Source organism: Dendrobates tinctorius, unplaced genomic scaffold, assembly GCF_039654945.1.
Source record: "Dendrobates tinctorius isolate UK_male_01 unplaced genomic scaffold, ASM3965494v1 ptg000079l, whole genome shotgun sequence".
NCBI classification, from domain to species: Eukaryota; Metazoa; Chordata; class Amphibia; order Anura; family Dendrobatidae; genus Dendrobates; species Dendrobates tinctorius.
The window spans coordinates 11,636,110-11,651,198 of NW_027361747.1; the positions used below are offsets into that span (position 1 = coordinate 11,636,110).

The 15,089-nt window shown below is 44.0% G+C and overlaps 1 protein-coding gene across 1 annotated transcript; it reads left to right on the forward strand.

Annotated features, from left to right (window-relative positions):
• Positions 1-13,283: 13,283 nt before the first annotated feature.
• Positions 13,284-14,291, forward strand: LOC141096831 (histidine protein methyltransferase 1 homolog). The gene has a single exon (XM_073583668.1). It carries the CDS (start codon positions 13,284-13,286, stop codon positions 14,289-14,291), a length of 1,008 nt encoding a protein of 335 aa, XP_073439769.1.
• The last annotated feature ends 798 nt before the right edge of the window (positions 14,292-15,089 follow it).

Consider the following 15,089-nt stretch of genomic DNA (forward strand, 5'->3'; position numbering starts at 1 on the left):
TTTAGCTAGATGGTTACCATTTTTCAAAATGCTCACCTTTTTTTTTCGGTTAAATTTTGTGTCCATGTGCAGCAACTCGGAACATGGGGTTAGGTAGGACAATCTCTTTTTTGGAGGAATACTGAGACCTTTCCAATTTTCAACAGGCTGCTCCTGCAAGCTACTTTCATCACCCAATTTTATGTGAACTTGTGAATCCTCCTCACAGTTGCTGTTTTTTTGCCCATTATCTTGGCTCATATTTTCACTGCTTTCGGTTTTCTTTATGGGAGCTGAGGAAAGTCTCATTTTGCCTTCCATAAATTCAAGGTGACGAATTACAAATCGGTCGGTTCTAATAGGGAGACATTCATGTTTAAAGAGTCCATTTTTTATGTTCTTAAATTCAGCCTCAACATTTGCAGAACTTGCTGTCATGTTCACACTTTTAAAGTGTGGAACCATTATGGCTGTCCAAAGTGGAAGGTAACATGCCATTCTTAAAAGATTTGGAACAAGTTCTGGAAGGAAATGTAAATTGTCTCGGTCACCACGATTTGCTGCAAGCATCTTACTCCTTTCACAAATTTCTGTTGCCCATATTTTCAGGTCTGTTTGGCATGGTTGAATTGGCTCATCCTCTTGTTCTTTCATCTCTACTCCATAGTCATCTTCAGTGACAGTGGGTAAAACACATCCCTCTGCAATCCGTCTCTTCAGTTGAACTTTGCTAGTCTCTGATAAAACTGGTGTGCCTCTGTCATCATTCCCTTCTGATTCACTAAAAGCAACAACTGAAATTGAATGAATGAGTTCTCTCGCATCATCAAGTGATGTAGACTGTAGAAGTTGTGCCATTGCTCGGAGATAGAATTCCCTTACTCTGTTTCCAGCTTGCCTCAGACATTCCCATCGGCTAATAAGCTTGATACAGTGCGCAACATCAATTCTAATAAAGCATGGTGGTAGTTTTGATGCAACATTCCTGGTCAACACTCCAAAACACTGATTTATATATGTCTTCAAGTCGGGGTAAGGAGTGAAAGCCTTAACTAGAGCTCCAAGCAAAGCGAGGGAGAAATCACAAACTGCTTCCTTTGGAACAGTAGCACCTGCTTGTTTCCATTCAGTCAGCCATTGTGCTATAGAATTAACAGTATGGCTCTCAGAAAGCATCTGCACTACTGGGATATGATCTCCACTCGAACACAAAACCCCTTGGTACAAAAAGATGTGTGCAGAAATGCCAACAGGTCTTTTTAGTTTTCTCACTACTGAACCTGTTGCATCAAAACTTACATAGGAACCCAAGTTCTTCGACTTTATTTGGTAGACTTGCATCTGAGACTGGGTCCAGTAATGGCAAAAAAATTTATCTAGACCAATGTTGTGTATGCTTCCAGTCTGAGGAACACTGTATTTCAGGAGATGTAATGAAAGAATTGGGTCCTTGTGCATTAACTCTCTTTCGCCAATCTCTTGCTTGGCTTTTCTTAACGTTGCTAGATTTGGTAGATGGCTAGGCTCAGGGTCACCAACATCCATAACTTTATAAGCCTCAGCTGCTCGCCATACATGTGCTTGTTTTCGTCCTTCCCAGAGTTCTTTTGACAACCTTTTTCTTAAATCTCCTGATAATTTACGTTTTGATTTTCCTGTGTGGAGACTGTCATCAATATTGCAGATCATACACTTAAGCACTACTGGCTTAGCAATCTCTGGTATTTCTTCAACTTTTATGGATAGTTGTGCATCACACTCTGTGCAGCACCCTGTTATATCTATGTAGTTAGATACAACATTTGGATAAACCTTTGCCCTCCTGAATTTAAGTGTGCACGATGACTTGATATTTTTCCAGATCTCCTCATTCAATATGTGAGTCCATGTACCAGGTTTTAAGATTGTGTATTCTCTTTTATCAGCATACATAGATTTGTCATTGTAAATTACTTTTTCAGGCCAAATTTTGATCCAGCTCTGAAAAGAAAGACTGAACTCAAACTGAATGTCATAGCACTGAACTGATGAATGACTCTCTGTTCCTTCTGAGCTCTCACTGTTGGAAGGTTGTTTTGGGATATTTGTAACATCTTTGTACAGACCAAGGGCTTCCCATACATTGTGCCGATTTGTCTTTACAAACGTGTAAAGGTTTTTTGGTGACATTTTGTTATTTAATTTTTGACACAAGTCTACCCATACTTTTTCTGAGGGGAATGCTATTGCCTGTCCTGTAATAATTTTTTCATGTGAAGAACAGATGACATTTATAATGTCATCATAGTCACAGGCTGGCTTCCTGGGCATCTGATCAAAACAAAAAATGTTTTTATTAGTTTTACATGCAGTGTATTATATGGAAAATAATTGATTACTTAATTTTTAATAGTTAAGATACAGTGGTCCCTCAACATACAATGGTAATTAGTTCCAGGTGAATCATCGTATGTTAAAACCATACTGGAGCAGCAGGTGATGCTGCATTCAACAGAGTCCTTCATATGTTGAAATGATCGTATGTTGGGGCCATTGTATGTGTTGAGGGATCACTGTACTGAGATTAAATAATCCTATTCTTAGCATGCTCACTTCTCTCTACTTTTACAGATGAAAAGTGTATTGTGTATCTCTGCCTCTCCCATAGTAATAAATGGTGGGGGCGTGCCTGCCACAGCAAAGCCCTGTGGTTGGCAGTCACTCTGCACAGGGCGGTGATTGCTCCATGCAGGGGAGCACTGAGGGCCACTGAAGGAGATTGCAGGGGGTCCCAGTGGTCAGTACCAAACCCCCCCCCGGGGGGGTGGGATAGGGGATAAGTTTTGCAGCAGAGTACTCTTTTAATGGGTTAAAGCATTACTGTAATTACAAACAACTTGATGTGTTGGAGAACTACAACCCCCAGCATACCCGGACAGCCTTTGACTGTCCGGTCATGCTGGGAGTTGTAGTTTTGCAACACCTGCAGGCACCCTGCTTGGGAAACACTGTTGTAGACAGATAAAAGTACAACTCCATGATTGAACTAAAGTTTCTTTGCTCAGGTAATAGCTTTGCAGAAATCTACCAAGACAGTTTAGCACATTTTCAGTTCAAATAAGTAAGTACACTTGATTTACCCTGGGAGTCTCTCAGCTAGTAGTCAAATTGTTAGGCCTTTCCCCAAGTTACAGTGTGTGGGGGAGGGGCATCACAAGCAGGAAATCGAAATGAAGTATGGGGTCTAGTAAGGAACAATTTATACATTTTTTTATTATAAAATTGCTATGGCTAGCCGGTGTTTTTCATTTCTTTTTATCTCCCTTTATCCATATATCAGTTACAGTGATTTGAGGCACAAACTCAGTGCGAGATACAGCACAAACGAATGATGTATTTATTTATTTTTAAAATTTGAGAACATGGGGTGGAAAGTGGGTGGAGTTACAGCAAATTGAGCGCACAATATCTCGTAAACCAAAGCGGCACAAACGTTAATAAACCAAAGCGGCACAAACGTTTTTTTTTGCAGCGCAAACCAGCACAAACGCAGCACAAACGAATGGTGTATTCATTTTTAAAATTTAAGAACATGGGGTGGAAAGTGGGTGGAGTTTCAGCAAATTGAGCGCACAATATCTCGGAAACCAAAGCGGTGCAAACGTTCATTTTTGCGGCACAAACCAGCACAAACGCAGCACAAACAAATGGTGTATTCATTTTTAAAATTTAAGAACATGGGGTGGAAAGTGGGCGGAGCTTCATAAAAATATAACGCGCAATATCTCTGGAACCAAAGCGGCGCAAACGTTCATTTTTGCGGCACAAACGCAGCACAAACAAATGGTGTATTTTTATTCATCTTTTGAGAACATGGGGTGCCAACTTCACACAAGTTAAAGTTGCACAGAAGAGGCAGTATGACCGGTGACCCAGACCCTAATGAATTTTGTTTTAGTCACAAACCGGATGATATCTGTAGTGTTTGTAATATAATCAGTCTCCAGTTACAGTATATAGTTATGTGGGGTGCGGGGCGTTTGCAGCTATAACCATACCAGTCCCCTGCTAGCAGTAGCTACATGAGAGGAATAAAGCTGCCTGAAGCTTGCGCCCCACAAGCACAGCCACAGGTGGGGGCAGGAAGCGGCGCGGACCTTACACGGATTTCTAAGCCTAAACTCCGCTGCCTTGTCCTCGTGTTACCGAGTCTGTTACTGCTGCTCCCCCAGCTCTGCTATCAGGATTACTATTCCCCCCAGTGTGAATCAGTATATAATAATAGTAGGAGACGACTTAGTTTCACTTCCGGGAGTATTATATAAGCTGCGCGCCAACAGGAATCCAATCACACTTTTTGTACTATCTACTTACATGAGAAACGAACTGCTATAGGTCAGTGCTTGCTGGCTGGCGACTTGCTGGGGCTGCAGGGTGGATTGTTTCCTGTGCAGGCTGCGCGTGTAGAGGGGAGGAGCCCCTCCAAGCGCTGATAGCAGTGGAGAGTGATAGACGGTCTGCGCGCAGTGTGCAGTCGCCGCTCAGGGTGACACATGGGCAGCTCTGTTTATAGCATCCCAGGCTGTGAGAAAGGGTTTGTGGAACTGTAAGTTCCAGGTAATGATTAATACCAGGACGTAAAATGCGAAGCCCCAAAGAATGGAGAGAGCTACCTGAATTCTATAATTCTTTTAACCCCGAACTTATTTTTTTTGTTCTTTTTTATGTGCCTCACTTTTTTTGTAAGACATTTATTTTTTTATTATTTTCCTTCCATGGACACCTTTCATTTTACCACATAACATACTGGAAAAATCCCAAATGTGGGGAAAATACCATAATACAAATATGCTACTGTGTTTTGAGTTTTGTTTTTATGGCGCTCATTGTAGGGTAAGAATAACCTGGAAACCCGATTCTTCACATTGGTATGATTACGATGATGCCAAACGTAAAAGGTTTTCTCTTTCCCCCATGACAGCACCACGGAGAGAGGGATCCGCCCTCAGGGACAGGAAACCTACAGATGAAAAAGGCGGTACCTCTCTCCCACATCAGTTGGTTTCCTGTCCCTGACTGGGAACCTACAGCACGTACCTGGAGTCGTCGCAGGATCCGGGGACCGATCCAGACCGGCAATAGGCAGCGGGGCTCCCTGCCTCGGCTGGATCGAGGCCTCGAACATGTTCCCCCCAAAGCACCACCATCGGGGTTGGCGGGCTTTGAGGGTGAGTGGGGAAAGGCAGTGAAGAATCCTGGAAGCCTGCCGATCCCAGGAAAAAGGGAAAAAAAAAAGGGGGCCTCCTGCAGTTAGTGACGGCGGTCACTACGGGAGAAGCTCAGCCGATCTGTCAAGGGGCCGGGCAGGTGGCGGCGGTCACTGAGGGCCATTAGGCAGAGCCTGCCATACCAGGGAGGTGGGGGCCCACCGAGGACCACGAACCGGGCAGGCCTCTGCAGCACACAGCGGGGGCGGCGGCAGCCACAGGAGCCATGTGTGCAGCGCCGGGAGGCCGCAGGAACCAGTGCCGGCGCGCGGTACACCAGGGGATGGGCGCGCGCTCGCGCCATGTCAGTTCCCTTAAGGGGGGACATGCGGTGCACCACTGGGTAGTCTCGCGGTGCGCATGCGCGAGACTTCCGGCGGGCCGCGGTACTTCCGGCAGAGCGCAGGGATCCCTGGGAAGGGGGCGGCGGCGCGGAATTTGAAAAAAAAAATAAAAAATTTTCTAAAGCTTTAAAAAGAGGAAAAAAAAAAAAAAGGAAGCAGTCACCATGAGTGGGAAACCACAGAAGGAGACACGGCGGTGGTCCCCGAAGCAGGGACCTCAGCAAATGCAAGAACAGCGCCAACAGCACCAGCGCGACTCTTCCCAGCAGCGCAGCAGCAGCGGTCACACGAGATCGCGACGCAGCCAAAGCTCCACCATGGTGGCGCAGCCAGAAGTGGAGGCAGCAGTGGAGATAATCCCTACGCCTGAGACGGTATCATTCGTTCCAGAGGAGGGTGAGTGATCTCCGTGAATGCCGTCTGCTAAATTGCGACTATTAATTTTTTTTTTGGCAGGGGCGCAAATGCACAACCAAGTCTAAACATGTGGTATGTGCTATATGCACGGAGGAACTACCCCCTAAATGGGAGAAAAAGCTCTGTGCGGCTTGCATAGAGCAGATAATACTGGAAGAATCCCCGTGGTTTGCCTTAGACCTCAGAACGTTAATGAAAACTCAGGTCGAAGATGCCCTTAAGGGCGCCAGGACCTCAAAAAAGAAACGCCGGTCCAGGCATAGATCCCCAGAGTCGAGCACCAGTGAGTCAGGAAATGATCTATCCGACTCAAGTGATTCATCATCCTCCCAGTCCTCTTCATCATCATCTGAAGGGGGACGCAGCTGCTCTCCCATTGAGGAGACGGATGCCCTGGTAAAGGCGTTAAGGACAACTATGGGGCTGGTAGATGAACGCCCCAAGAAAACGGCCCAAGATAAAATGTTCGGAGGGCTAGAGCAAAAGAAACGGAGAGCTTTCCCAATCAATGAGAAAATCCACTCCCTCATCAAGCGGGAGTGGAAAAAAACAGACAAAAAAGTCCTCCTAACACTAAAGAGGAAATACCCCTTTGATGACCCGGCCTGCTCCTGTTGGAGCAAAGCTCCTTAGTTAGATGTAGCGGTCGCAAAGGCCTCTAAAAAGTTTACCCTGCCCTTTGAAGACATGGGCACCCTGAAGGACCCAATGGACAAGAAGGCTGAAACCTTTTTAAAAAACGCTTGGGAAGCCGCAGGAGGGGGGCTAAAGCCAGCCATAGCAGCTACATGTACAGCACGGGCCCTGATGGTATGGCTGGACCACTTAGATTCTCAAATAAAGGAGAATGTCCCGAGAGAAACGATACAGAGGTCAGTTTCCGTAATGAAGGGAGCAGCAGCATTTCTGGCAGATGCGTCGGTAGACTCAACCAGACTGGCAGCCAGGACAGCGGCTTTTTCAAATGCCGCAAGACGGGCCTTATGGCTGAAATGCTGGCCAGGAGATTTGCAGACAAAGGTCAAATTGTGCGCAATCCCGTGCGAGGGGGAATTCTTGTTTGGCCAAACACTGGATGACATCTTAGACAAGGCCGAGGACAAGAAAAAATCCTTTCCCGGGTTCCCCAGCCAGTCATACAAACGTCCCTTTCGGAACAGGAGATTTATGCAGCGGAAACCCCCAAAAGGGAACAAAGAAGGTTGGGAGGACAGAAGGAACAAGAGCAAGGGATTTATGTTTAACAAAAATCCCGACAGCAAGAAACCACAATGAAGGTATTCCCCGGGTCGGGGGAAGATTGTCACATTTTCTCCAGGCCTGGGAGAAGATATCCGCAAGTTCTTGGATACTGGACATAATAAAGGAAGGCCTGAGGCTAAAATTCATCTCCCTTCCAAACAACTCTTTCGTAATAACCCCTCAAAGATCGTCAGAAGAGCAACTGGCTCTTCAACAAGAAATAGCGAAACTAAGGGAGAAAAATGTAATACAAGAAGTCCCCTACCAAGACAGGGGCAAAGGCTTCTACTCCCCTCTATTCCTTCGCAAGAAGCCAGACGGTTCGTACAGGGTGATCATAAATCTGAAAAGGCTGAACAAATTTCTAGAAATTCAGCACTTCAAAATGGAGACGATAAAATCTTGTATAAAAATGCTTCCCCCAGCTTGCTTCATGGCCGTATTAGACCTGAGGGACGCATATTATCTCGTGCCTATTCACAGAGACCACAGGAAATACCTCAGAGTGGCAGTGACGATTCAGGGGGCGTTAAAACATCAGTTCAGAGCCCTCCCCTTCGGGCTAGCCATTGCTCCAAGGGTTTTTACAAGGGTAATGTCGGAAGTAATGGCTCACATAAGAGAGCAAAACATTCTGATAGTCCCATACCTGGACGATCTCTTAATAATAGGGGTTACCTCTCAACATTGCAAACAACAGTTGGACATAGTAATGAGGTCCCTAATGAGCCTAGGGTGGATGCTGAACTTGCCCAAATCCAAACTCATACCGGGTCAGGTGCAGGAGTATTTGGGGATAACCCTAAATTCAATCGAACAGAAATATTACCTGCCGCAGACAAAGGTTCAAAAAATGACACAAAGGAAGTCCCAAATGATAACCTCCCCAAATACTACCCTAAGAAAGGCGATGTCACTGTTGGGATCCATGGATCCATGACAGCCTGCATGCCAGCAGGTCAGTGGGCTCAGAGCCATACTCAGGACTTACAATGGGAAATACTAGGCGCAAACACTTCCTTACACGGAAATTTAGACACGTAGTTAAACATCTCACCAGAGACAAAACATTCCTTGAAGTGGTGGACAAATCCAGCCAACCTAGTCAAAGGGGTTCCTTGGGCATTGACGGCAACAAAGATCCTAACCACAGACGCAAGCCCCTGGGGATGGGGTGCACATCTAGACAACCAAGTGGCACAGGGGGCCTGGTACCAGGGAAGAAAGTCCGCTTCCTCAAATATGAGGGAGCTGCTGGCAGTAAAACTAGCTCTCATTCACTTTCTGGACTCCCTTCGTTCCCATCACATAAAGGTCTTCTCAGACAACCATGTAGTGGTGGCATACCTAAACCACCAGGGGGGCACCAGATCTCGACCACTAATGGCGGCAACAAAATCCATCTTCCACCTGGCAGAGCACAATCTACTATCCCTGACAGCCCTTCACATAAAAGGTACAGAAAATCAAACGGCGTACTTTTTAAGCAGGACACGTCTAAAACAGGGGGAGTGGGAACTAAGCCCATTAATCTTCAATCAGATTGTGAAACTCTGGGGCCGGCCACAAATAGACTTATTTGCGAACAGTCAGAACCAGAAGCTGGAAACCTTCTGCTCGATCGATCCCCGGGGTGGCCCAGTAGCGCTAGACGCTTTCACGATACCCTGGGATTATCATCTGGCCTACGCCTTCCCCCCAATATCTCTCATTCCCTTAGTACTGAGGAAAATACGGGAAGACAAGGCAACGGTAGTGGTAATAGCGCCCTTCTGGCCACGGAGAATATGGTTCTCCTGGCTGAGAAAAATGTCCGTAATCGATCCCTGGGTTCTACCAGAAACTCCAGACCTGCTATCCCAGGGACCAGTGTATCACCCCCACATAAAAAACCTACACATGACAGCTTGGCTTTTGAGAGGGAGCTCCTAAGTAACAAGGGCTTCTCGTCAAACTTGGTATCCACACTACTAAAAAGTAGAAAGCCAGTAACCACTAAAGCGTATGGCAAAGTGTGGAAAAAGTTCATGTCAGTGTCAGGCTCTTGCCCAACGGGCGAAATCCCTGTAGTCAAGATTTTGGAATTCCTACAAGAGGGGTTGGAAAAGGGGTTAGCTACTAGCACCTTAAAAGTACAAGTGGCAGCCTTGGGGGCTTTGTATAACCATGACCTAGCCAAAAATAGATGGGTTAGGAGATTCATTAGAGCCTCAAGTAGGTCTAGGCCAATCCCTCTACACACCACCCCACCCTGGGATCTAAACCTGGTGCTAAACGCACTAACCAAATCTCCCTTCGAACCCCCAGAGAAGGCTCCTTTAAAAATATTGTCGCTTAAGACTTCCCTCCTAGTAGCCTTAACTTCGGCCCGCCGTATTAGTGACATACAAGCTCTGTCTGCCCACGCACCCTTCACGCAAATTCTGGAGGATAGGGTAATTCTTAAAACCGACCCAGCATATCTCCCCAAGGTGTCTTCACAGTTTCATAGGACCCAGGAAATCTCCCTACCCTCTTTCTGCCACAATCCCAAAAACAAAGCGGAAGAGGCGTTGCACACTATAGACGTAAAAAGATGCCTGGTCCAATATTTAAAAACCACGAGGGAGTTTAGGAAGGATAGGGCTCTGTGTCTGTTTTCAGGGTCCTCGGAAGGGTCATAAAGCATCGAAGGCCACACTGGCGAGGTGGATAAGAGAAGCCATCACCCTATCCTACTCCTCTTGCAGGGCAGCCATACCAGAGGACGTAAGAGCCCACTCAACCAGGGCAGTGGCATCATCCTGGGCAGAGAAAGCCGGCGCTTCAATAGATCAGATATGTAGAGCTGCCACTTGGTCTTCCCCCTCTACATTTTTCAAACATTACCGTCTAGACTTGACCTCCTCTTCAGATCTCACCTTTGGGAAAAGGGTTCTGGAGGCGGTGGTCCCTCCCTAGATGTACTATCTTTGTAATTCTCTCCGTGGTGCCGTCATGGGGGAAAGAGAAAATCGTAGTTACTTACCGATAACGGTATTTCTCTGATCCCATGACGGCACCCGTACATCCCCTCCCTTGCACACACACAGGTGTGCACATAAGAGTGAGTTAGTTAGCTTTAGTACTTAGCCACACGGTGCCTCTATTAAGCTTAAGTTGAGTAAATTTGATTAATTTTGGATTTTTATAACCATTTGAGTTGCAGCTGAGAGTTGTGTGTAATGCTCTGTATACCAAATGATGTGGGGGAGAGGTACCGCCTTTTTCATCTGTAGGTTTCCTGTCCCTGAGGGCGGATCCCTCTCTCCGTGGTGCCGTCATGGGATCAGAGAAATACCGTTATCGGTAAGCAACTATGATTTTTTTTTTTTTTTTTAGAATTCAGTTACAAAAAAAATTCAGAGCTTTATAAAAAATAAATAAATTAGTTTTTGCGATTTTTCTGAGTCCAGTAACATCTTAATTCTGCATGGATTGGCCTGAGGACTTGGTTAATTGTAGTTTTGATTGATACAGTTTCAGGTTAATGTGTCCTTTTTTCCACCGTATTCACCTTTTATAGAATAAAAATTAATTTACTTTTTTTTTGGTCTGGAAATAGTTGTTTTTTGTTTGTTTTTTCTATTTTGCTATTTCTATTTGTGACTTACAAGTTGGGCTTCATAGGAATTTTAACATGCAGACCTGAGCTGCTATATAAGCCCATCGTCACCCAGCAATCATGTCACGCGGCCATGCTGAGGCCATGAAAATGCTCCTTACACGTCCCAGCGGCATCTATAAGGTTTAATTGTTGAAATTGAAACTAGCCATGATGGCAATAGTTAAAATTCAGATGCTGGCTGTACATCACAGCCTGCATCTGCACTGTACAGACTGGCTGTGTTAATCCGACCAAAGCAAGTCATGTGTAGAGTTGGGTGAAGATGTTCGGCTTTGTCGCCGAATATGAATTTGCCATATTACTACCTTATTTGTGCTGAAATAATGTTTGACCGGTTCCGAACATACTTGGTCGTTTCTGGTCGCCCATTGACTGCAATGACGTTTGGCGAATATCGCAACACCAATATTCACCGACGATCGTAATTGAAACCGAATTTTGAAATATTCGCTCAGCTCTAGTCATGTGTTGACAACAGTTTTGGGCCTAAAAGGATAACTAGTCCAAAAAAAGATGTCATGATTGCTGCTTTTAAGGTATGTTGGGAAAACCCCTTTAACCTGCAGATAGAGGGTCAATATTTATTCCTCCTAAGAGCCACCAGCTTTCAGTCTCAGTGCGGTGAGCAGTGATTGTAATTGTGCCGTCACGTATGTATGACTGAAAACCAGCGGCTTCTGGGAGGAAAATTAATTTTCTCCCAAAAGCCACGTTTTCACTCCTGTGACCGGGCATCTTCTTTATGCTGTTAACCAGCAGATTAACAGCGTTATCCGACGTGGCAAGTTCTGTTTGGAAATGACTGTGACTGATTGCCGCCACAGGGATCATGTCAAATAACAACGTTTCTCAAGCCCCAGGACTGCCAGTGCTGACACCGGAGTTGAATATATGTTATTTTACCTGGGGGGGTACAGTGATGGAGAAGGGGTTGTCCAAGTAGTAGACAACCACATTTAAAGATTTCTAACTTTTTTTTTTTTTTTTAAATGAGGAGCCGTGCTGATAAAAGAAGCTAATCTTGCTCTGAAGAATTCACTCCCCATTCTAGGACTTCTACTTTGACTGTCTCTGCCAGAGAGGAAGCTGTGACATCCCTACCACCTGTCTTTCAACCCTACAGCCTATCAGGCGGTCATGACATCATCACTTGTTGTCATTCAGAGTGGCAGCGCTAAAGCCGGAAGCAGATTCCGGGGTTAGTATAGTTTCTTTTATCAGCAATCTCCCCACGAACAGTAGGATGCGATGCAATTTCTCTTCAACACAATTGTGACCTTACCTAGGATAGAGACAATGAGCAAATAGTCTGCTGTAAGAAAGTAAATAAATAGTAGTAGTACATGTAAATAACATAGGGTACTTAGTTGTCATTATTTATTTTGATTAAAAAAAAACTGTAAAAGCCATCCCAATGTGACAAGTTTTACCCAATCAAAATGGTCCCTAACTCTAGTATTTCACCTCACTGTGTGCCAGTAGGCCTCAAAACAGATGGGAGGCAGAGCAGAACCTAGAACTGACAGTTTCATGCCTACCCACGGTGTGCTGGCCCATTTCTTTGGTTTTGCTTTAGTTCCTTGTGCGTATAAATGCATTGCCCCCCACCACCCTTTTTGGCCTGTGCATCTTGTCTACATAGCTTTGCCCCATCTATTTTGAGGCCTGCTTACACATAGCAAGGTGAGTTAGAAGAGATATGGACCATCCTGGTTGGGAATCCCTTGTCACAGTGGGATGGCTTTTATGCTTTATTGATCAAAGTAGTGTCAATGAAATACCTTATATAATTTACATGTACTCCTATTAATTTACTTATTGTAGAGTATTTGCTCATTATTTCTTTCCTGTCTGTTAATAGCCACAGTGTGAATGTACACCTCCACATTGCACTTATACCAACAGGTGTGCTAACCCATTTCTTTGGTTTTAAAAATTGTGATCTTAACACAGAATATGCAATTCTAAGTAACAGTGCTTCCAATGAAAGAGCTACCATCACGGCCGAGTGGACGCTGCAGAAAGGTGTTCAGGAGGCCAAGGAGTGGGACACAGAGAAAATACAGTGACTACTGGCAGCTTCAGTCCTAACCAGAATCCTCAGTTCAGTATTGTACTGAGAGAGATTGCTTCAGCAGCCACAATATGTGAACACGGCCTTTCATTTATGGTATATATTAGTGAGTGTCAAAAAATCAAGTTCCCAACACATTCGTTAAAATAAAGATAAAGCTGGCATTCAATTTAGATTTGTTTTGAAAATTACTTCAATAGTTATTTTTTTTTATTGCAAAATGAATATTTGCATTCATGCTCTACTATTTTTTTGTAGGACAGCAAATGATGGAATTCTGAGGATTGCCTAAATTTTATTTGGAGATTTTCTTGCCCATATTATTATCTAGTACAATGTCATTTCAATTTAATTTCAATATTGAAGAGCCAGAAGGCAGTCCTGGTGAATGTGAACGAAGCCAGCCAGAGGAGTCTCATGACATCAACAGATCACGGGAAAACCAGCATGTTAACAGCAGTGAGTGTGGAAACCACAGTGCTAGTTGTGTAGCTGAAACCTTATCCTGCAAACCAGCAACTGAGCACCACATTCCTAAAGATGTTTCCAGCATACTAGAAAACACGGTTGTCGAGAGCAGCTTGGGCCTGCAATTTGTAAATGTCTCTGTTGTAGAAATGACATTGTCCAATTCAGATGTGCATACAGAAGACATAGTGAACAAATCCATTACATGTAACTCTGACCTCATTTCCGGGGTATATGAAGGGGGAATGAAAATTTGGGAGTACACATTTGATCTTATAAGATATTTTGAAGATGAGGACATTAACTTTGAAGGGAAAAGTGTTTTGGATCTTGGTTGCGGAGCTGGATTGTTAGGAATATTCTCCTTGAAACAAAAAGCAAAAGTAGTTCATTTTCAAGACTACAACAGCACTGTAATAGAAGAAATAACTATTCCCAACATGCTGTTAAACTGCGATACTGACAGTTTAGCACAGAATATTGATGTTGTGTCTAGTACGAAAAGAACAAAAAAATCTGATATGATGACTGGACTGCTGAACAAGTGTCGCTTCTTCTCTGGGGAGTGGTCTCATTTTACTCAACTGATGCAAAATCACGAACCTCCTATGAAATATAATGTTATTCTAACATCAGAGACCATATATAATCTGACTTACTACAGTGCATTGCAGGAGCTGTTTCAGAATTTATTGGCCAACAATGGAATTGTTTACCTGGCAAGCAAATCCCATTACTTTGGAGTTGGAGGGGGCGTTCATCTTTTTGAGACCTTTATTATGGAGAGTAAACTGTTTAATATACATACTGTAAAAGTCCTTGATGATGGGCTTCAAAGAATTCTTCTCAGTTTAGTCTTTAAACAGAAGTCGTAGCAAATACTTATGTTTAAAAAATATAACAGTATATTGAAAACTATACTTTTTTATTATAAGGAAAAATTGAGATTTGAATTATGTTGATCTTTACAGACTTTTAGCATCTATTGTAAGTATTAAACAGTACTTTGTTATCAAAATGCTGTTTTTATTTGTAAATTTGCAAATCATATTACATGATTTCAGTATAATTTACCTCGTTTGTAAGTTTTAATTTGCATCGTGAGTTGCATCCTCCTGGGTTTACGTGTTGTCATTGCAGTTTTCTGAAATGCATCCACAATGTCAGACCTCACCCTTAACCTAATTGCAGCTTGTCTGGTTGCCAAACTCAAATATGAAAATGAATGGATAAGTGGAGCACAATTTTTAGAGTTTGTGCAGTTTGGACCTCCTTAATTTGAAACAACCAATTGCCTTAAATTTAAGTAGATTGATTGTAGACTTTACAGGGGTTGATATACTACTTGGACAACTCCTTCTTAATCACCATAGTTCCCACATAATAGCAGTCTGGAGTCTGTTCTAGGGTGGGTGCCAGTCGAGCGATGTTGGCGCCAAATCTTCCGTGGCCTGCATGATGTTATGTCACTTGAGTCTTGCAGCCAATCAGTGACTGCTAACCTCTAACTTCCTTTGGAAGTAACTTCCAGAGGAGGTCAGAGAGCAGCACTCTCACATTTAAGTAGGAAGTGAGAGGGAAGTGGCTGTTGATTAACTGTAGAGCTCGTGTGACTTAATTTCTTGCGAGTCCCTGGAGAACAAGCATTGTGGGTGAGTATACTTGCTATTGTT

What these genes read in the sequence shown, in the direction of transcription:
- LOC141096831 (XM_073583668.1), top strand. Translation starts at nt 13,284, where the DNA reads ATGTCATTTCAATTTAATTTCAATATTGAAGAGCCAGAAGGCAGTCCT.